This window comes from Schistocerca piceifrons, chromosome X, assembly GCF_021461385.2.
Source record: "Schistocerca piceifrons isolate TAMUIC-IGC-003096 chromosome X, iqSchPice1.1, whole genome shotgun sequence".
NCBI classification, from domain to species: domain Eukaryota; kingdom Metazoa; phylum Arthropoda; class Insecta; order Orthoptera; family Acrididae; genus Schistocerca; species Schistocerca piceifrons.
In genome coordinates this window covers 588612854-588634922 of record NC_060149.1, presented here as the reverse complement: position 1 = coordinate 588634922, position 22069 = coordinate 588612854, and the positions used below count along the sequence as shown (strand labels likewise).

General features: G+C 43.5%; 1 protein-coding gene across 1 annotated transcript in view; it reads right to left on the bottom strand.

Moving 5' to 3' along the window:
* LOC124721994 (UPF0587 protein v1g245604) overlaps positions 1-22069 on the bottom strand; it is a 125603-nt gene that overhangs the window by 3965 nt on the left and 99569 nt on the right. Inside the window, exon 5 of the mRNA XM_047247166.1 lies at positions 4346-4452. Coding sequence (XP_047103122.1) covers positions 4346-4452 — 107 coding nt within the window. The remainder of the gene's footprint in view (positions 1-4345; positions 4453-22069) is intronic.

Sequence of the window (22069 nt, the reverse complement as noted above, 5' to 3'; positions counted from 1 at the left end):
TTGTTTGGACTTTGTCTATAGTGAAGAACATTACTGTTTGCATGTCACCCATCACTTGCAACAGTTGTTCTAAATACAAAGCTAAGTATTGTCAAATTATTGAAATATAACTATTAATGTTATTTGTTTGAATTGTTGTATAGCAATCTGAGAACAAAGGAGCCTTTAGTCACCCTATACAAGACAAGTGGGCAGGACCCCACAGGATTGGTATACCATTACCTTAACCTATTCAGAAAATGAATCGCCTTCAAAGGCCCAACTGAAGGCACCAATAGCAACCCTACTGTCCTTCGCCCCCCTACGAGGGACACAATGTACGAAGTGTATAACCCATCACTCCAACTTGGTGCGTAGCAATCGTCAGATTGCAGGAGTAAGTCTCCGTGGAAAATGACGCCCTGAATCATATTTAGACTATTATGAGGAGTGACAGTCACCGGTACATCACTCAGCTTGTTACGAGTGAGCAGCACTCATGGCTGGGAAGGGGATGCTGTTTTGATCAAAACTGACCCACTTTTCATTTTAGACATGGCTGCCATTCCCCCAAAATTGTCTTCTATGTTCTCCATAACGACGAAGGGCTTTGTGGCCGAGAAGGAATGCACAGAAACGAAGTAATGCTGCAAAGGCTGGGGTTCCATGGTAGCCAAGCACATACTCACAAAAGAGTTGTGAGCCCCCTGGGGAGGCGGCGGGAGCAAGACCCATGAGCCAGGGCTATTCCAGAGGGTAAATTAGGAAACTAGACATTTCTTACGGTGCTGCCAAAATGTCACATCTCTCAGTGCAACCACTGCACAACCTAAATCTGCCTGGAAAAACAATGTCTTTCATTTCACATATGTTATTTTGAGATTCTTCACACCACATACTTTGTTCCCAAATACTTAGCATGCCTTCATCTACAGTAACCTTAATACGAGGGCTATCCAAAAAAATAAATAAAGTATTGGAAATTTTTTTTATTATATACAGATGAAAGCCACACTTAAATACTACTTTTCTACATAGCTGCCATTTAAATTAAGGCACTTATCGTAGCGATGGATGAGCTTGGAAATTCCTTCGTCGTAAATTTCGGCCGCCTGCGCCTTCAACCATGTGGTTATCTCTTCTTGAAGCTGTGCGTCGTCATCAAAACGCTGCATAGCCAACCCCTTCTTCATTGCTGGGAATAAGTGGAAGTCGCTCGGTGCCAGGTTGGGACTATACGGCGGATGAGGAAACAACTCCCACTTAAAAGATTCGAGAACTTCACGATTGGCATTTGCCATGTGGGCCCGGGCGTTGTCGTGAATCAGCATGATCTTTGAGCCCAACTTTCCCCTGCACTTGTTTTGTATTGCTCTTCTGAGGTTGTGCAGAATTTGACAATACCTTTGAGAGTTTATTGTAGTGCCTCTTTCCAGGAAATCCACAAAAATCACACCTTTTCTGTCCCAAAAGACAGTCGCCATCACCCTCCTTGCCGACATTGTCTGCATGCATTTCTTGGGTTTGTGTGCGCCCCCACTGCATTGACTGCAATTTTGTTTCGCAGTTTGCATGCTTAACCCATGTTTCGTCACCAGTAACGATGCGAGTGCGTAATGAGTCGCCATCTTTCTCGTAAGCGTCCAAAAACGTTAACGCTGCAGCCATTCGCTGATTTTTGTGAATCTCTGTCAAGATTTTTGGTATCCATCTTGCACAAAACTTGCGGTAACCAAGCTTTTTGGTAATGATTTCATGCAACAAACTTCATGAAATTTATGGAAAACTCATAGAGAGTTCCATTATTGTGAAATTACGGTTTTCACGGACCGCGGCATCGACTTTTTCGACAAGTTCGGCAGTCACTATGCTGGGTCTTCCACTTCGCTCTTCGTCATGAACGTTAGTTCGGCCATTTTTAAATTTTATGACCCATTGACGCACTCCACCTTCAGTGATTATGTAGTCACCATACACTTCACAAAGCTGCCGATAGATTTCTATCGGTGTACAGTTTTTTGCAGTCATAAACCTTATTACAGCACGCACTTCACACTTCGTGGCATTTTCAATTAACGCTGACATTTCAAACTGCCACAGTAACTCAACAGAGTACAGCACGAACCTCTCACTAGCATGGCAGGATGCCGACTGAGTGGCGGAATACCATGACACCAAGATGGCCATGCTAGCCTTGCCCCTAACGGACACAAATGAAAACGTAATGTACTTTGTGGATAGCCCTCGTATTTCCCAACATCCATTTTCAAAAACTCTGAAGTCCAACAATTTTTATAATACCTATTACTCTTATATTAAAACTTTTATATTGAGGGAATTCATTTACAGATGACTTGTTTTGTTATATACAGCTCAGAAAAGTTCTGTTCTTCTCATATCTAGGTGAGAAAGCATTGTTCCAGGGGGAATGGTCAATATTCAGTGAGATGACAGGAAATATCATTCAAAGGAAAACAATCTACTAAAGATGGACTATCAAATGCATGCCTTAAGAGCAATGACCACTTGCTTAATGGAAGATTTGTTTCACAGTAGCAAACATGAACAGTTGCTTATAGCTCTTAAGGCATGCACATTCTAGCCCATGTTTACTGGACTTTTTTTCCTTGTTTTGGTCCATACTACCACCTCTCAAAATATGGAAAGCAAAGAGCTTGCAGTAGAAGAGGTTTGTTTTACAGTACTGAGGATGAAGAAGAGCTCATGTATCTTCAGGTACGGCTTTTAGCGTCCAGACTTTTTTGCTTTGAATGAATGTTCCTGTCATATCCCTGCATACTGACCATTTCTCTTGGGACGCCCCATATTGTCCAGCATGGTGTCAAATGGATACTATTGGATGATAAAATAATTTCCCATTCATTCCTTATATATAAATCTGAAAACAAAACAATTTTTTTTTCTTTGTTCCTCTATCATATAACTTCAACTTTAAATGCAAAAACACTGTAAATTTCGAGACAAACAACAGTCATTCTGTTGAGTATTTAGGCATGCGTCCATTTTAATTTTTCCATAGGGTAATAAAATACAAGGTACATGAAGTCTATGAAACATTTTTAAAAATTGGAATAGGTAAATGGTTAAACTTAACACAGTATATGATACAGCATGTGAAAGACAAACACAGTGATGGCAAGTTAGTTTGGAAAGCTCCTGGCAGGGGCTCCACTACGCACAGTTGCTGAAAATATCAGTGAGCCATGCAGAGAGAGCTTCCTGTGTGCTAGAATTTGCCCACTGCCAATTGGTAGTGAATATGTAAAGAGTTTTTCATGGCAAGTTTCATAAGACACCACCAGTTTAAAATAGTATTGTGAAGTACTACAAGAATATCGAAGATGATGGCTGGTTGTGTGACACAAAAAATTCAGGACGAGCATGCTTGTCAGAATAGACAACGGACCGTGTGTGGGATGTGATGTCGCGAAGTTACAGAAACTTTACTATCGAGCTAGTGTAGAACTGAAAATCCCCCAACCAATAGTCTGGAAAATCCTGAAGAATTAAGCTGTATAAATTGCAGGTCATCTACCACAGAAACTCTTAGACCTGCAACGTCACATTGCAAAAAATGGCTCTGAGCACCAGGGGACCTAACTTCTGAGGTCATCAGTCCCCTAGAACTTAGAACTACTTAAACCTAACTAACCTCAGAACATCACGCACATCCATGCCCGAGGCAGGATTCGAACCTGCGACCGTAGCGGTCGCGTGGTTCCAGACTGTAGCACCTAGAACTGCTCGGCTACTCCGGCCAGCGTCACATTGCAGCAGCTGTTCTTACTGTCATTTTTTATATGCTGAGTCAGGGATGGGCATAACTGGACTACAGATTAGATGTGTGCTGTGTGATGAAGGGTGCAAAAAAAACTTTGAGACTTTATCTTTCAAATACTGTATCATTTGTTACATTGTTCTTGTCCATTGATCTGTACTAATTTTTCAGAATGTTTCATGGAGTTTACAAGTACGCCGTACTATGAATCAATACAGTATGTGAAAAAGTCAGAAAGATATATCAATTCTCTGAACTGAAGAAATTTTCACGAATTCCTTGTAGTCATTTTCACGGTTATAGAACATTCTGTTTATGATATAAAGATACAGAGAACCACTCACAATGTAGACATTAGATAGAGAAGTGAACAAGTAGCTGAACTTGCTTTCATCTTAAAGTCCAGTTGGCATGCAGCACCACTGTGAGGGTGGAGAAGTGGGAGTGAAGAGAGGGCCAGGTGTACTACTGTTCAGCGTTTCCCCAACACAGTGAGTAGCTTTCTTTAACAATTGCACCATATTTACTCCCATTAAACTTAGCACTTAATTAAATAAAAGTACTTACACCTGGTCTAATGCCAATCAATTCAATCCCACGACACTCAAACGTTGCAATAGGCTGGAAATCATTTCTGTTTCCATCATATGGTTTCATGGAGTCCTCCATAATAACTGAATCAAAAGAGAAAAAAAATGCAATTTAAGTATTGAAATCAGAGACAGATTTATAATTCAGGTATAATACACAGAGGCCACCCATCCAAGTCCTGAACTACGTGTTACAGAACAAATAAGGTTAACAAATCATTTGTGCATTAACACGTTCACACTGGAGTGTAGCACTGGTGGCTCACACTAGCTCTTCCTGTTACTCATGCTCAATTCCACCAACTGTGCTACCAGCAATACAATAACAGGTGTGTGTGTGTGTGTGTGTGTGTGTGTGTGTGTGTGTGTGTGTTTTTGAGGTTAACGGGCGCTAAACAGCGTGGTCATCAGCGCCCAAACACATAAAAACAGGAACAGAGGTAGTGAAGGGACTAAGACGGACAGCAAACAAGGAGAACGGCTAAAAGAAACAGACCTGACGCAGTGCCACATCCTCACAGACAGAAGCAAAACGAGAGGAGAAGAAACGCACTAAAAAAGGAAAGGAAACACAAGGAAAAGAGAACATAAACCGAAAGGAAAGAAGGAGGTAATAGTGACTGGCGGACCTCTTACCTAAAATCTGGGTGAGCCAGTCACCCAGCAGCACATTAAAATCCTCTCCCTAAAATCCGAGGCAACAAATTGGACAGGACACAGAACCGTAAGACCTTAACCACAGACGTTGCGTCGTCTTGCAAAATAGAGGGCAAATCCGGTGGCAAGGAAACCACCGCCCTCTGGTCAGAGAATAAAAGACAGTCAAGTAAAATGTGACGGACAGTAATCTGGACGCCACAAGCACTGCAGATTGGGGGGTCCTCCTGCCGGAGTAAAAAACCATGTGTTAAGGGACTGTGCCCGATGCGGAGGCGAGTGAGGAGAACCTCATCCCGCCTGCATGACTGGTAGGATGTACGCCATGGCCACGTGGTGGCCTTGACCAGACGCAGCTTATTGTCACCGACTGCCAGCCACTCCTCTTCCCATTGACGCATAACACGAAAACGCAGGAGGGAGGTAACAGCACGGAGGGGGACGGCACATTCAACAACATGAGGGAGGGAACATGCATCTTTGGCAGCCACATCCGCCAGTTCGTTTCCCCTAATACCCACGTGCCCCGGCACCCAGCAGAAAGAAACCTCCTTCCCCTGCCGTTGCAGGTGGAGTAGGGCATCATGGATGTTCTGGACGACCGTATCCGCTGGGTACAAGTGTTGCACGGTCTGAAGGGCACTCAGGGAGTCAGAACAGGTGAGGAACTTAAGACTGGGAACACATCTCATCTGCTCCAAAGCCCGCAAGATCGGAAACAATTCGGCATCAAAGATGGTAAACGCCGGAGGAAGTCTTAACTTGACGACTCGATCAGGGAAAACAACAGCACAACCAACAGAGTCCCCCTGTTTAGAGCCATCCGTAAATACTGGTACATGGGCGGGATGCTGGTGTAAAATATCGGAAAAGAAGGAGGTAAAAACAAACACAGGAGTGCAGCTCCTCCGGTACTCCGACAAGTCTAAAAGGACGCTGGGCCTCTGGATCAACCAGGGAGGCAAGCGGGTAAAACCTTGTCGTTGGGGGGCCACACGTTCCACACCAAGGGACTCAAGCAAATGCTTGGCACGAATCCCAAATGGTCTCGTTGCTCTGGGACGACTGGAAAAGAGACGTTCCATAGGCAGTCGGGCAACGGTAGGGTACGCAGGGGAGGTAGGACAGGCAAGGAATTGACACACCCGTCGCACCATGAGGAGTTTCCGCCGGATGGCGAGCGGCGGTTCCCCTACCTCAGCACACAGGCTGGGGATGGGACTGGTACGGAAGGCACCAGTGGCCAGCCTGATACCCTCATGGTGTACTGCGTCAAGAATCTTCAGATACGAAGGCCTTGCTGACCCATACACGGTGCAACCATAGTAAAGACGCAATCGGACGAAAGCCCTATAAAATTGCAGCAGACGCGCCCGATCTGCTCCCCAGGACCGATGGCTCAGACACTTCAAAATATTCAGTGCCTTCAGGGCCCGCACCTTGAGGTCTTTAAGGTGAGGCAACCACGACAACTTGGAATCAAAAGTGAGGCCCAGGAACCTCACAGTGTCTCTAAAAGGAAGAATGGTGTCCCTCAGATGCAATTCAGGGGAGGTAAAAAGACATCGAGAACGATTAAAATGAACACACACACATTTGCTGCAGAAAAGGTAAAACCCGTCTGCGCAGTCCATGCCTCTAACCGCTTTATCATAAGCTGCAACTGCCGACTAGCAGTGACATGACTAGAGGAAGAACAGAAAACAGCAAAATCGTCCACAAACAAGGAGCATTGGGCAGGACTCCGGATAGTGGACGCGATACTGTTAATGGCGACGGCAAAGAGGGTGACACTTAAAACGCTTCCCTGAGGAACACCATTCTCCTGCACGTACAAATCAGAAAACACAGTACCAACCCGATATCGAAAGAGGCGGTGGGAAAGAAAGGAGCGAATGAAGATGGGGAGACGGCCACGAAAGCCCCACTCATGGAGTTGATTGAGGATAAGGTGGCGCCAAGTAGTGTCATACGCCTTATTAATATCAAAGAATACACCTAGACAATGCTGGTTACGTAGGAAGGCCTGCTGGATGGCCGCCTCAAGCAGGGTCAAGTTGTCTATAGTGGAACGACATCTCTGAAAGCCACACTGAGAGGGGCTAAGGAGCTGCCTGGTCTCGAGCAGCCAAACCAGGCGACAGTTGACCATGCGTTCCAACATCTTCCCGACACAGCTCGTCAAAGCAATACTCCGATAACTACCGGGATGCGTTCGGTCCTTCCCCGGTTTGAGGAGGGGAATCAAAATCGCCTCCCTCCACGAGTCAGGGTATGTGCCGGATAACCATATCATATTAAAACAATTCAGGATAACTTCCTTGGATGGCAGTAACAAACTCTGCAGCATGCTGTACCGGATTTGATCATGACCAGGCGCAGTATCATGAACCACAGACAGCGCCGAATCCAGTTCCCACATTGTGAAGGGGCAATTGTAGGGTTCAGAATTTGGAGACCGGAAGTCCAAGTGACCCCTCTCGATGGCAGTATGGTAGCGGCAGAAATCTGGATCACAGTTAATAATGGCGGTAGATGCCGCAAAATGCATGGCCAGTGTCTGGGCTATGTCTTTCGGCGTCGTGAGAAGACTTCCCTGATGCAGCAATGCCGTGACAGGTAGCTGGCCGAGTTTCCCGGAAATCCTCCAGATGGCTGCCCATACTTTCGTAGAACTAGTGGAGCGGGAGATGGAGTTCAAGAACGATTGCCATGACCGTCGTTTGCTCTTTAATCACTCGCCGCGCTTTGGCCCTTGCCACCCGAAAGGCCGCAAGATTGTCAGCTGAGGGACGGCACTTGAAGTGGCGCAGAGCTGCACGGCGGGCTCGGATGGCCGAGCGGCACTCAGTGGTCCACCAAGGGACAGGATGCCCCTTGGGATGACCGGATGACCTTGGGATTGACAATTCAGCAGCATGGGAGATCACGGCTGTAACATGGTCTACCCATTCGTGGACGCTGGCACGGTGTTCCAAAACAGCCAGTTGGCTGAAAAGTGTCCAGTCAGCTCTGCAGAGGTGTCACCAGGGTGGCACTGGTAATGCCACAGCCTCATCCAGGAGGCGAATCCAAAGGGGGAAGTGGTCACTTGAATGGAGGTCAGCAGCAACCTCCCACAGAGCAGAATCCGCGAGTGCTGGAGAGCAAAAGGAAAGGTCAATAGCTGATGACGACCCAGAAGCAGTACAGAAATGAGTGGGAGCACCAGAGTTGAGGATGCACAGTTCTTCAGACAGCATGAGGCTTTCCAGAATGCGACCCCTGGGGCAAGTAGTCGAAGAGCCCCATAAGACATTATGAGCATTGAAGCCCCACAGAAGAAGAAATGGGCGGGGGAGTTGGCTAATAAGGTCTGTGAGAGCCTCAGAGTCTATCGCATCCTGAGGTGGTAAGTAAAGTGAACAGACTGTGAGCCTGTGACCCACAAGAAGGTCAACTGCAACTGCTTGCAAGTCTGTAACGAGAGGGAGCTCAGATGAAGGGTGCATGTCACGGACAAAATCCGCAACACCACCCTTTGCCCTTTTCCCAGTCAGATCATCGTTCCGATATACGGTATAGCCCCGTAAAGAAGGAGCATCAGTGGCCCGAAAATGTGTCTCTTGGAGACATAAGCACAAAGGGCACTCTCATACAAGGAGTTGTAATGCGGCCACATGCGTCCTGAACCCATTCAGGTTCCACTGTAATATGGGAGCCAGTGATCAGGGTGGCTGAACTTTCACCCTGCCTCTGTGTTTTGGAGGAGAGCCCGTACTGGCCGGGGATTTATTCCTGGGGCGAGAAGATCGCCCCTGGTCGAGATCAATGTCCATCAGCTCCGATGACGACCCACGGGAGATGTCAGACAGTATGATGGCCTCGTCATCGGACTGACCCTGACCAGTCTCCTCAGGTGGCAAAACCTTCACCTTCGGCGTCTTTGTCTTGGGGGGCTTAGAATGCAGAGCCTTGTCAGCAGTTAGAGCTTTACTCGCCTGGGCAGAAGGCGCCATATGGGAAGAGGCAGGAAGTACCCCAATGTCAGCAACCACAGCCTTGTCCGATGTTGTGGGGAGAGCTGCAGGTTTCAAAACAACCGCAGCAGCACAAGTGCACTGGCAAAAACAGGTATTAGTGCTAACACTAGCAACCTCCGTTTGCGTAGCAACAGTGGCCATTTGTACCGGTTTTTTCAGAGCGGAAGCAAAAGATGTCGTAAACACAGGAGGTTGCATGGCCTTAAAGAGCTTCTTGGCCTCACCATAGGGGATGTGCTTAGATGTTTTGATCTCCTGTATCTTCCGTTCTTCGAGATAGATGGGGCAGACCCGGCTCCAGACAGGGTGACTCCCAGAGCAATTCACGCACTTCACAGGCGATGAACAATCAGCTCCTTCATGGGCAGGCTGACCACATTTACCGCAAGTGGCTATCCCATTGCACCCCAACGTAGTATGCCCAAAGCGCTGACATTTAAAACAGCGCATTGGGTTGGGGAAATATGGTCGTACTGGCAAACGTAAGAACCCCGCTTTAACATGCTCTGGGAGTCTTGGGCAACTGAACGTGAGAATAAACGAGTCAGATTTGACGAGGTCCCCATCGACTCGTTTCATAATATGCTGCACGTCAACAATACCTTCATCAGCCCACTCAGATTTTAACTCGTCTGTGGAGATATCCACCAAGTCCCTACATGTCACAACACCCTTACTATAATTCAAAGTGGAGTGGAGCTCGGTCTCGATAACGTACTCTCCGAGACAGGTTGCTTTCTGAAGAGAAGCGACTTGATGGGAACTAGAAGTCTCAACTAACAGAGTCCCATTGTGCAGTCGCTTCACAGATTTCAGTGTTCCTGCAATACCCTCAAGACCCTTGTGGATGTAAAAGGGAGAAACCCTCTCAAAGCTACCCTCCTTCCGTTTAATAATAAAAAACACATTCTGATTATCAGCATGTGCTCTGTTACGACAGTCTGATAAATCTCTAGCAACACCAGGAGCTGGAGGACTCACAGCACGAAGTCGCTTTTTCGATGGGGTGTGTTTTCCTACCAGTGGCCCACCCAATCCACTGGTAGGGGGAAATGTAGAGGTCGAAGGGTCCATTGCGGTCCCACGAGCAGCTAGGGAACTACAGGTCCGCTCAGACAGAGCCCCGCGTGCCTGAGTAAGCCGTATACAACTGGGGTGCGGCAGGTGCCCCAGAGGTTGCCCGCTTGCGACTGTTCCACCCCAACAGCCATGCATCTCATAGGCGCGGAGCACACCGTAAGATTGAGGGTTTTTTATAGAGGTTGGCTTTCCTCGCAATCCAGGCAGTCAAAAGCCAAGATTACCATTCCCCGCAGCACACAACATTCCACCGCCGCGCCATACGGTGGTCGCTGAAGCATGTCCGGGGGTTACGGTGACAGGAGACTGTCGGCCCAGACCAGTCCCCAGCTCAGGACCCCGGGGTCGCCAAGCTCGTACTCAGCAAATGAATGCTGAGCCCCTGGGGGGAATAATATAACAGGTGTATTACCTATCAGCTAGGCACAACGAACAAGTTTGAATATAATTTTTTTGTGACCCTTCAATGGAGAAATTTCTGAACAAATGAGATACCAAATAATTCCTGATTAATTTAGTGTAAAATTATACGATCTCTCATTGGATTAAAAATATAAGTTCAATATACTGAAATAGTAGTCTTGAGTGTTTCAATAAGACCACTGCCCCATGGCAAGAAACAGGAAAAGTAGCATTGCCAGATGGAGGAAAGTACGATTATACGTTCCACCCCACAGCAGTACACACAATTCGCAGTGCCACTGTGAATATGTTAATTTACACACAAATATAGAAACTAAAGTTTTTACAAACACACACAGTCAAACTAGGATATGTGAGAAAACTCTGCTCCCACTTATAATAATGGGTCCCATCATTATCACCCCCTGAATCCTTTAAGAGGGAATACAAAGATCTCTGAAAGTGATATCACCTGTCCTTCAACCCGTATTATTAAGAGTGACTTCCAGGAAATGTGGGAAGACACCAACTTTATCCACACACATGCTTCATTTGTAATTTTGAGCTTACCATTGTTATATATCTATAAATTTGGATAAATTATAAGTATGTTGATATAGCAGGTGATTGATTATTTGTACACATACCGTGAAATGCAATCTATTGTTCTTGGATAGGTTACACAAAGACACATGTAAATTTTTGTTTCTGCATACATATACATCTACATCCATCCATCCATCCAAATATACATACATACATACATACATACATACATACTCCACCAGCCACCATATGATGCACTGCAGAGGGTGTCCCATACCACTACTAGTCACTCGCTTTCCTGTTCCACTTGCAAATAGAGTGAGTGAAAAATGGCTGTGTACACTTTTGTATGAGCCTTGATTCCTGTTAACTTGTCTTTGCAGTCCTGACACAAGATGTGTTGGTGGCAGTAGGATCATTCAGCAGTGTCACAAATGCTGGTTCTCTAAACTTCCTCAACAGTGTTTCACAAAAAGAATGCCCTCTTCCCTTCAGAGGTTTCCCCTTGAGTTCATAGAGCATTCTGTAATATTCACATGTTGATTGAACTTACCAGTAAAAATCTAGCAGCTTAAATCTGAATTTCTTCAATGTCTTCCTTTACTCAGACCTAGTGGGGATCCCAAACAATCTAGCTGTTCTCAAAAATGAGTTCCAGAAGTGTTCTGTATGCAGTCTTCTTTACAGATGAACTACATTTTCCTAGAATTCTCTCAATAAACCGAAGTGGATCATTCGCCTTTCCTGCATCTGTTCTTACACACTTGTTCATTTCACATTGCTTTGCAACATTATGCAGAACATTTTTATCTTTGCATTATGTCAGCATTTCAGAAAACAATGACAAATTGGTTGACAAGTGTCAATTAGTAAAGAAGGTGTGTTTCATCTGAAGATGTCTGAGAAAAACAGTAAACTACCTTTGTTATGTGATAAAATGTGCATGTGTTTGAAGATGTGTAGCTGCACAGTGAGTTACTAGGAAAGTTTGGTTTGCCTCAAACAACCTTTTATAAGACTGTAAAAGACAAAGGTTCCATGAAGTCTTGGCTCTCCGAGGGACACCGAAATACTTAGAGACTGTTAGTAAATATCCTAATGTTGAGAAGTATCTTGGAAACTGGAAAAAAAAAATTCATAAAAATATTCCTGCAGATGGCTCACAGATGAAAAACTTAACAATTCACAAAACAGGGAGTATCAAATTTTATAGCTAATAATGGTCGGTTTACAGGGAAAAGTAGGGGGGGGGGGGGGGGCACACATACATTGTTTTTTTTTTAAAAAAAAGAACCCATGTGAAATTGAAACACATGAATGGCATGTGTACTCAGTTAAGTGAAGACCAGCCAGTACCTTTAGAAAGTGTACACTCCTGCAATGCAGACAACACTTAATGTGTGAATTGCAAACATTTTTCAACTAGCTCCCAGGTAAGATAAAACATTCACATTTACAGGGGAAGAGCTTACAAATATACAGATATATCAAAACAAAGAAGCATAGGAAGCTGACAGAGTTCTAACAGTAAGCACACCATCTTACATATAAGTTATTACAGTATTTTACATTTAAACACATACTCTCTTCATGTTTATCCTTTAAGCTTTACTAACACACTTAGAGGTTTTCATTAATCTACGTCCAAATTCACTTCCAAATATAAGTGAGGAAAAATAAATCTCAGTCCCTTTAACGCTCTCATCCACGCTTCACTGTATCAGAAAAAGAATCTTAGTCTTTCATTCGATCTGTGTGGTTAGATGACCACTAAGAGAGATCCCCTCTTTCACCCCTCCTCAAAGCAATGTTCACACACCACAAACATTTTAAAGCTAGTATTACACTTAGCCCACTGCAGTTTTTAAAAAGATTCTTCGTGGAACATAAGGAACACACACAAGAGACCAGTCTACCAGAGTAACTGCCTTCATTGTGATGTTCTACATAGATAAAGAACATTTATATTTCATTAATGAAGTGTCATAAGGAGGAAATCTTTGACACAGGACATTTCTTTCACCTTTTATTTTATTTTACATGGCTAGTTCCAGAGGACCAAACTAAGAAGCAAACCTTCCTGGTCATGCAGTGTTTCAGTACATGAAATTAACATCAGAAAAGTTAAAAACAGATAAAATTTATGTAACTCCTATGCAGATGATATCGAGATAGAATTTTTGGCATCAACAATAATTGTGATGGTTCCTCTTCTAAATGTCAGAGTAGCAGTCCTGTACCGTTTACAACATCACGCATAATACACTGGTATATCCTTCAAACAAAAATGCTTTCGACAAAATTTCCAGTTGGGGTGATTAATGACAGCTAGTCCTAAATGTGGAAAAATGTAAATTAATGTGGGTGAGTAGAAAGATCAAACATGTAATGTTCAGGTACTGTATTATTAGAGTCCTGCTTGACACAGTCAAGTTGTTTAAATATCTGGGCACAACTTTACAAAGCGATGCAAGATGAAACGAGCATGTGAGAACTGAGGCGGGGAGATGAATGGTCGACTTTGATTTATTGGGAGAATTTTAGGAAAGAGTGGTTCACCTGTAAAGGAGACTGTATATATGACACTGGTGTGACCTACTCTTCAGTACTGCTCAAGTGTTTGGGATCCATACCAGGTAAGATTGAAGGAAGACATCAAAGCAATTCAGAGTCCGGCTGGCCTTGCACGTTCGTCCTGTCGGTGGGCAGGTGGCCGCTCCTTCAGCAGGGCCCGAGCAGGCACAAGGGGGCAAGGGCTTGCTGGTTATTGGGAGCTCCAATGTTAGGCGGGTGATGGAGCCCGTTAAGGAAATAGCGTACAGGGATGGAAAGAAATCCAACGTGCACTCGGTTTGTCTGCCGGGGGGCCTCATCCGAGATGTGGAGGCGGCCTTGCCTGCGGCTATCGAGCATACGGGGTGCAGTCGTCTGCAAGTAGTTGCTCACGTCGGCACCGATGATGCCTGTCGCTTGGGTTCTGAGGCGATCCTCAGTTCGTACAGGCGGCTGGCGGATTTGGTGAAGACCACTGGCCTCACACGTGGGGAGCAAGCAGAGCTCTCTATTTGCAGCATCGTTCCCAGAGTGGATCGGGGTCCTTTAGTTCGGAGCCGAGTGGAGGGTCTCAACCACAGGTTCCGTCGACTCTGTGACGGTCTTGGCTGCAGATTTCTATACTTGTGCTATTGGGTGGGGAATTGTAGGACGCCCCTAGACAGGTCAGGGGTGCACTACACAAAGGAAGCGGCTACTCAGGTAGCAGAGTATTTGTGGCGTGCACATGCGGTTTTTTTTAGGCTAGGCAGTAGTGCGAGGTGTCCTGATGAACACTCAAAATACGTGCAGGCAGGGAAATCAGGACACGCTCAGTGTGAAGACACTTCAGCTATCAAGATATTAGCAGTAAACTTTCAGAGTGTTCGGAATAAGGTTCCAAAATTTACTGCCCTCCAGGAAGCGTGTGGCGTGCAAATTATTCTCGGGACTGAGACCTGGCTGAACCCTGAGATAGGAAGTTCTGAAATATTTAGTGAGGGTTGGAACGTGTATCGGAAAGACAGATTAGACACCGTAGGAAGTAGAGTGTGATTGTGAAGTTATCTGGACACGTTTAACAGGGCTAGGGGAAATAAAGTTAATTGTGGAGTGTTATTACTGACCACCAGGTTCCACCGTGACAGTTCTAGAATCATTCAAAGAGAGTCTACATTGTGTATCGCAGAAGTACCTGGATCATACTATATTAGTCGGAGGCAACTTCAACCTACCTAGTATAGACTGAGATGTCTATGGATTCATTACAGGTGGCACAGACAAGCCGTCGTGTAAATTACTTTTGAACACATTATCCGAAAACTGTCTTGAGCAGCTAAATCGACAGACAACGCATAATAGAAATATTTTAGATCTGGTAGCCACAAACAGACCAGACCTCATCGATGGTGTCAGTGTTGAGACAGGGATTAGTGATCATGATGATGTCATTATGACTATGGTTACGGAAGTTAAAAAGTCGGTCAAGAAGGCTAGGAGAGTGTTTTTACTAGAAAGAGCAGATACAACTTCATTTACTTCCGGTACGATGGACGTGGAAGAATTATGGGCTAATTTTAAACACATTGTAAATCACACATTGGACAAGTACGTGCCGAAAAAGTGGTTTACGGATGGAAAAGACCCACTGTGGTTGAACAGCGCAATTTGGAGAATGCTCAGGAAGCAAAGGCAGTTGCACTCGCGGTGCAAGAAAGATCGGGAGAATGAGGACATGCAAAAGTTAGCAGAGATTCGTGCTGCTGTAAAAAGAGCGATGCGTGAAGCATTCAACCACTACACCGTCATACCTTAGCAAAAGATCTTGCTGAAAACCCAAGGAAATTCTGGTCTTAAGTAAAATCAGTAAGTGGGTCGAAGGCTTCCATCCAGTCACTCACTGATCAATCTGGCCTGGCAACGGAAGACAGCAAAACGAAAATTGAAATTTTAAATTTAGCATTTGAGAAATCTTTCACGCAGGAGGATCGTACAAACATACCGCTGTTTGAGTCTCGTACAGATTCCCATATGGAGGACATAGTGATAGACATCCCTGGGGTTGTGAAGCAGCTGAATAGGTTGAAAATAAAAAAAACGCCAGGTCCTGATGGGATTCCAATTCGGTTTTACAGAGAATACTCTACTGCATTGGCTCCTTACTTAGCTTGTATTTATCGTGAATCTCTCGCCCAACGTAAAGTCCCGAGCGACTGGAAAAAAGCGCAGGTGACACCTGTATATAAGAAGGGTAGAAGGACGGATCCTCAAAATTACAGACCAATATCCTTAACATTGATTTGTTGCAGGATTCTCGAACATATTTTCAGTTCGAATATAATGAATTTCCTTGAGACAGAGAAGTTGCTGTCCACGCATCAGCACGGCTTTAGAAAGCATCGCTCCTGCCAAACGCAACTCGCCCTTTTTTCACATGATATCTTGTGAACCATGGATGAAGGGTATCAGATGGATGCCATATTCCTTGACTGCCAGAAAGCGTTTGACTCGGCGCCCCACTGCAGACTCCTAACTAAGGTACGAGCATATGGGATTGGTTCCCAAGTATGTGAGTGGCTCGAAGACTTCTTAAGTAATAGAACCCAGTACGTTGTCCTCGATGGTGAGTGTTCATCGGAGGTGAGGGTATCATCTGGAGTGTCCCAGGGAAGTGTGGTAGGTCTCCTGTTGTTTCCTATCTACATAAATGATCTTTTGGATAGGGTGGATAGCAATGTGCAGCTGTTTGCTGATGACACTGTGGTGTACGGGAAGGTGTCGTCGTTGAGTGACTGTAGGAGGATACAAGATGACTTGGACAGGATTTGTGATTGGTGTAAAGAATGGCAGTTAACTCTAAATATAGATAAATGTTAAATTAATGCAGATGAATAGGAAAAAGAATCCTGTAATGTATGAATACTTCATTAGTAGTGTAGCGCTTGACATAGTCATGTCGATTAAATATTTGGGTGTAACATTGCAGAGCGATATGAAATGGGACAATCATGTAATGGCAGTTGTGGGGAAGGCAGATAGTCATCTTCGGTTCATTGGTAGAATTTTGGGAAGATGTGGTGCATCTGTAAAGGAGACCGCTTATAAAACACTAATGCGACCTATTCTTGAGTACTGCTCGAGCATTTGCGATCCCTATCAGGTCAGATTGAGGGAGGACATAGAAGCAATTCAGGGGCGGGCTGCTAGATTTGTTACTGGTAGTTTTGATCATCATGCGAGTGTTACGGAAATGCTTCAGGAACTTGGGTGGGAGTATCTACAGGAAAAGAGGTGTTCTTTTCGTGAATCGCTACTGAGGAAATTTAGAGAACCAGCATTTGAGGCTGACTGAAGTACAATTTTACTGCCACCAACTTACATTTCGCGGAAAGACCACAAAGATAAGATAAGAGAGATTAGGGCTCGTAAAGAGGCATATAGGCAGTCATTTTTCCCTCGTTATGTTTGGGAGTGGAGCAGGGAGAGAAGACGCTAGTTGTGGTACGAGGTACCCACCGTATGGTGGATTGCGGAGTATGTATGTAGATGTAGATGTAGATGTTTCTAGAATTTACTCCGAAATTCTCGAAGCACTACATATCCCTCCCCTCAGCCTGAACAAGCGATATTTTATACATTGTCAATATGAACCTTAATATCATACATCATAACAATCTACATTTTAAAAATATTCAATTTCTACATAGATTTATATGCATATTTCTGTCATTCCGTATTCCTTTTACTTGTGAACTGTGAGGACACTGACCTTAACTCCAATCATAAACTCCAGGTGTCATGGACACCTGAATATTTCATCCATTATTCTAAAACTTCGTACTATGTTTTCTCAATACGTACAAGTACCATTATTTATATCAGCCTAATAATGCTAGTGGTCTATAGAATCCAAACTTACCAGAATAATTCGTATCAAATTCTGTGAATTCTGTCACAATACTGTAATTTTTCCCTTTAGGGCCAGTACCTATACATTACATATAGGTTGACCCTATGGGAGTCCCCCCTCCTTCCGTTTCGGTAGGTACGCCCCTCTAAATTCCTGTTCTACTATGGTACAGGTCAATCCCCTTCTTGGTGCCCCTGTCCGCACAGTATAGGTCAGCTGTCCCTCAGTCTGCCTATCTGCCTTTTATATTCAATAAATACTGGGTGTGCCCCCTTATCCTTCCTGAGTAGGCCTCATGGTTCATTGCCCTAGTATACATCTTTATGTGCACTATCATTAAATATTCTCTGGAAAATTTGAAAATCTACTTCATTTTTCACACTCACTCCTTAATACTTCATTTCATACCCTAGAGTCGTCCTTTACTTATCACTTCTACGTTTCCAGCATATACTTCATGCCTACATACATTATTCAATCTATAATATGCTTACTTAAGTTATAGGAGTCCCACTATCCTACAAGTCATCAGAATATTTGTTACCCTGACAGTCCTTACTAATTATCACAATCTATTCCTCTCCGGCTTATGCTCTCCTTAATTTACTCATGCTTCCTTCTCAGGTGTACTTGATGTGTAGTTTATCTTACTTACTTATCTATGTATATGTACAACATAAAATCATCATAGTCTTTACATATCTAAATATATTTCTTTACATACAGATACGTGATGTAGAACCAATGTGTTCATGTCTTTTGAGCCTCCTCCTCATGTACATCTGGTATAGACTTTTCATAGTAGATGTATACAATATGACATAGAACCGTCACCATGAACAATGTGTGCATGTCTCTCTAATGTACACATTGCTTTCCCCCTACAACCCTTGGCAGTTCTTACATCATTTCAATCTGTCCTTTTATTGTTTGTGTCTTCGTGTTCCATTGTGTGTATGCGTAAATGTGTCTATGTATCCTGATTCTTCGGCCTGCTTATATGAAATAAGTTGTAGGTTATTGGAAACCACGGAAACTAAGAAGGCCTTCAGCGAAGGGGAAAGATAGGAAGGTACTTAAATGAGAAGTAAGAAAGGAAAAAGTAGAAATGGTTGCTAAGATCGAAGAAGTGAAATAAGACAGCCCTAAAGACAGGAAACCCTTCCCATGGATCCCTACCTCGTCGGTACTTTAGTGAGAAGCCAGAGCAGGTATGGTGTTAAATCATCTCCTACAGAACGGACATTCTCACCTTCACCCTTGAGGTCACCGAAGAAAATCTTAGCAACACCTATGGAACGGCAAATGGTGAAGAATTGGTCACACTTATCTGCGAGGGTTGTTTGAAAGGTGTGGTGTGTGTTTAGTGTTAGTTATGTCTGTACCTACAGTACCCAACCCTTTCAAAATCGATACAAATCCTCCCATCTGCCTTACATCTCATAAAATGTAATAAAATATTTTGTATTAAGTATAGAATTATGTATCACATTATCACAATTATTTAATTATTCATATAATATCATTTCTTCTGTTAATCTAATATCCTTTGCAGTTTCTTAGGACCCCTACACCGAGGTTTGCATAGAGAAAGTGGAGAAGAGCTTACTTTCAAAGAATAGCTTAGGCAGAAATAAGACCTAACTACGCATGGATGGCAGGAGAGACTGGCTGGCTAGACAAATTTAGTCTATCTTACCTCAGGGGCAATGTGTGCACCCATTCCCATCTCATGTCGTGGCCTAGCAAGTCAAATAAGTTGAGATAACATGGGATGAGTCATGAAGACAGGCAGGGGCGCCCCTGATATAACCGAGGATGGATAATGCCACAAAATTTCCTAGCAGGCACAACTCTCAAACAACCGAGGATGACTTAATCACTTTTCTTAGTGGGCACAATCCTCTAACAACTGAGGATGACTTCTTCAAAATACTTAGCAGGCACAATCCTCAAACAACCAAGGACGACTCAGTCACATACCAGGAGCAGTTTTGGGTGACGTTATCACAATTCCACACTGGTATGTTTCTCTATTAACTGTAAGCGATGGATAATAGGATAGTGTAAGAAGTAGGGGGAATTCGGTGCAGAAAAATTTTATTACAGAAGAAACACCGAAAACAACTAGGGATCCGATGGTCGTCTCACTGCTTGTTAACACAGAATGGACAGTTGTGACTCCACCCAGATCCCACGGATCTGACATTAACCTCACTTGATTACTTACGGACGAATACTTCTAAATTAAATTTTGTGTGAAAGTCTCCCCAGAGCAAAACAATTACCATTTTACTCGGTAACACAACATCAGGTAAAGTTATTCTATTTTCTACTCTATTCTGGATAAATTTGAATTCTTCACATAGTTAATCTACATTTCTCTTAGTATCATTAAGTTCTGAAAAATTTTGAGAAACTTTTTTAGAGGTTACCCTCGCAGCCACTTTTCAGTCGATTATTTCCTGTACCTGTTCCTCCAGATTACTTATATTTATTAAGTCTGAAGTGACTAGTTTCTCCTTAAAGTCACGTTCCATGGTATCTACTCGGGTACTAACACATGCGATTTGCGATTGGACTAAAGGTATTAATTTATCCTTTTTTCCACATTTTCTTTTAAGGTATGCAACCTCTGCTTTGCAGCATCAAATGTAACACTGCATACACTTTGAAAGGATCCTAACTTATCACCAAGTTCAGCTTCTACATTATTACATTTGCCATCAATATCAAAGTCTAACTTCTGAGCCAACTTCTGAAATTGGTCATGCTGCTTTTGGATACGGTCAGTAAACATTTGATTCATCTGGATAGTTAAGGAATTACTTAACTCATTCTTTAAATCTAATTACAAACTTTCCACTTTATCATTTAAGGCATCCAACTTAGAATTTAAAACTTCACCTTGTGCATGTAATTTTTCACTTAAAGTAGCCATTTGAGCATTTGCAGCTGCTGAATCTGCCCACTGGGTTTTAATTAAATTCAATACTTCAAACCAATCCGGCATTTCCCTACTCACTTTAATAGCTGTGGTTGGTTCTGAAGCCAGTTGCTGTTCTTGATCCATAACTTTACACATTTTCGACCTTGTGAGCAATAAAAATAAATCTGCACTAAGTATAATAGCTTCCCTAAAAGAGTTCAATTATTCAACACTTTCTTTAACTTTACACTCAAACAATTATTGCTTTGAGCTCAAGTGGCATGGAGTTCTAGTTGCGTTTGTGAGCGGATGCGTAATCTGCACTGGTGAACAGCACAGGTGCTGGCAGTGTCGAAGGTTGGTTTCAGCGTCTGTGTCAGTTAGCAGATGTAGAATCTGCACTGGTGATCGGCAGCTGGAGCCGGTGTCATTGGTTGTTGGCTAGTTTCCACGTCCACTTCCCCGCGATGTGTGTGGGGGCTGCTTACTCTCAACACTGGATCTTTCTCGTCGAATAGATCTCGTTGTCTCTCTTCTTGGTCTAATATGTTCAGAGCTTCCTTACGCCTTCTCTTGTATGGTATTTATTAATTTTCACCCTTTTTACTGTTCAGGCAGAAACCGACTCTGCGAAACAACTTCCCTGTCTTGTTACTATTGGTTGCTATGACAACTTACAATATCTTCTTATCTTGATTTCATTTCAAAATTCCTCTTTCTTTGTGTCCTGTCCATGTTGTTCGCCATGTTCTAATCAGTTTTGGTGACAAGAGAAGTGGTGCGAGACTGGATTGCTAACTTCATACCACTCTCACGACAGTTGACTTAATTGAAATGTTTAGCCAATCCTCTTCTCTGGGTAGTCGGCTGCATCAATTTCCACAACTTTCTTCTCCGAAAAACTAATGCTGGATAGAGGAGTTTAAACAATTCTCTCTCTCTCTCTCTCTCTCTCTCTCTCTCTCTCTCTGCTCTTGAAATAATTTGGTACTCTCATAATACTTTGAGTTCAGTTCTGGTATATTTTCATTTCCACACAGAACAATGTCACAAGTATCACATAAGCATTCAAACTCTTGCAAGTCAACTGAGTCATTGATCATTACACTCTATTAAGTGTAGTTATAATATCAAAGACAGGTCTTGCTTCTAGCAAGTCTACACTAAGGATTAAGTAAGAGTCGTTAGTCAAATCCTGTTTCATTTGTCTATAACAATTACAATTATTCCACCACCAAGAAATAACAAGTAATTACTCCTTGTACTTTGTATACAGCTTCTATGGCGCGAGCAGCAAACACTTGTTGGCGCTGATCGACTGCCACACTTAGAGTCTTCTCATAGCCAACTTCCCACCTGTACACAGAAACCGGTGGCGTGGTAGATACTTTTCCACTATTCCACACTCATACTTCAAATATCAGGTGTTCAAGACTGAGGAAAGATAAGTGTTTTTAGAATTTACTCCGAAATTCTCGAAGCACTACAAAGTGTAAAACTTAATACTTAATATTATGACTTAATTATGTTCCAATAGCATTCTGTGATAATCTTCAGAATGAATCTCTTCAGTGACAAAGTTCTGCCAGTGTTGAAGGTGAAAGTCTGTTCAAAATTAGTAAT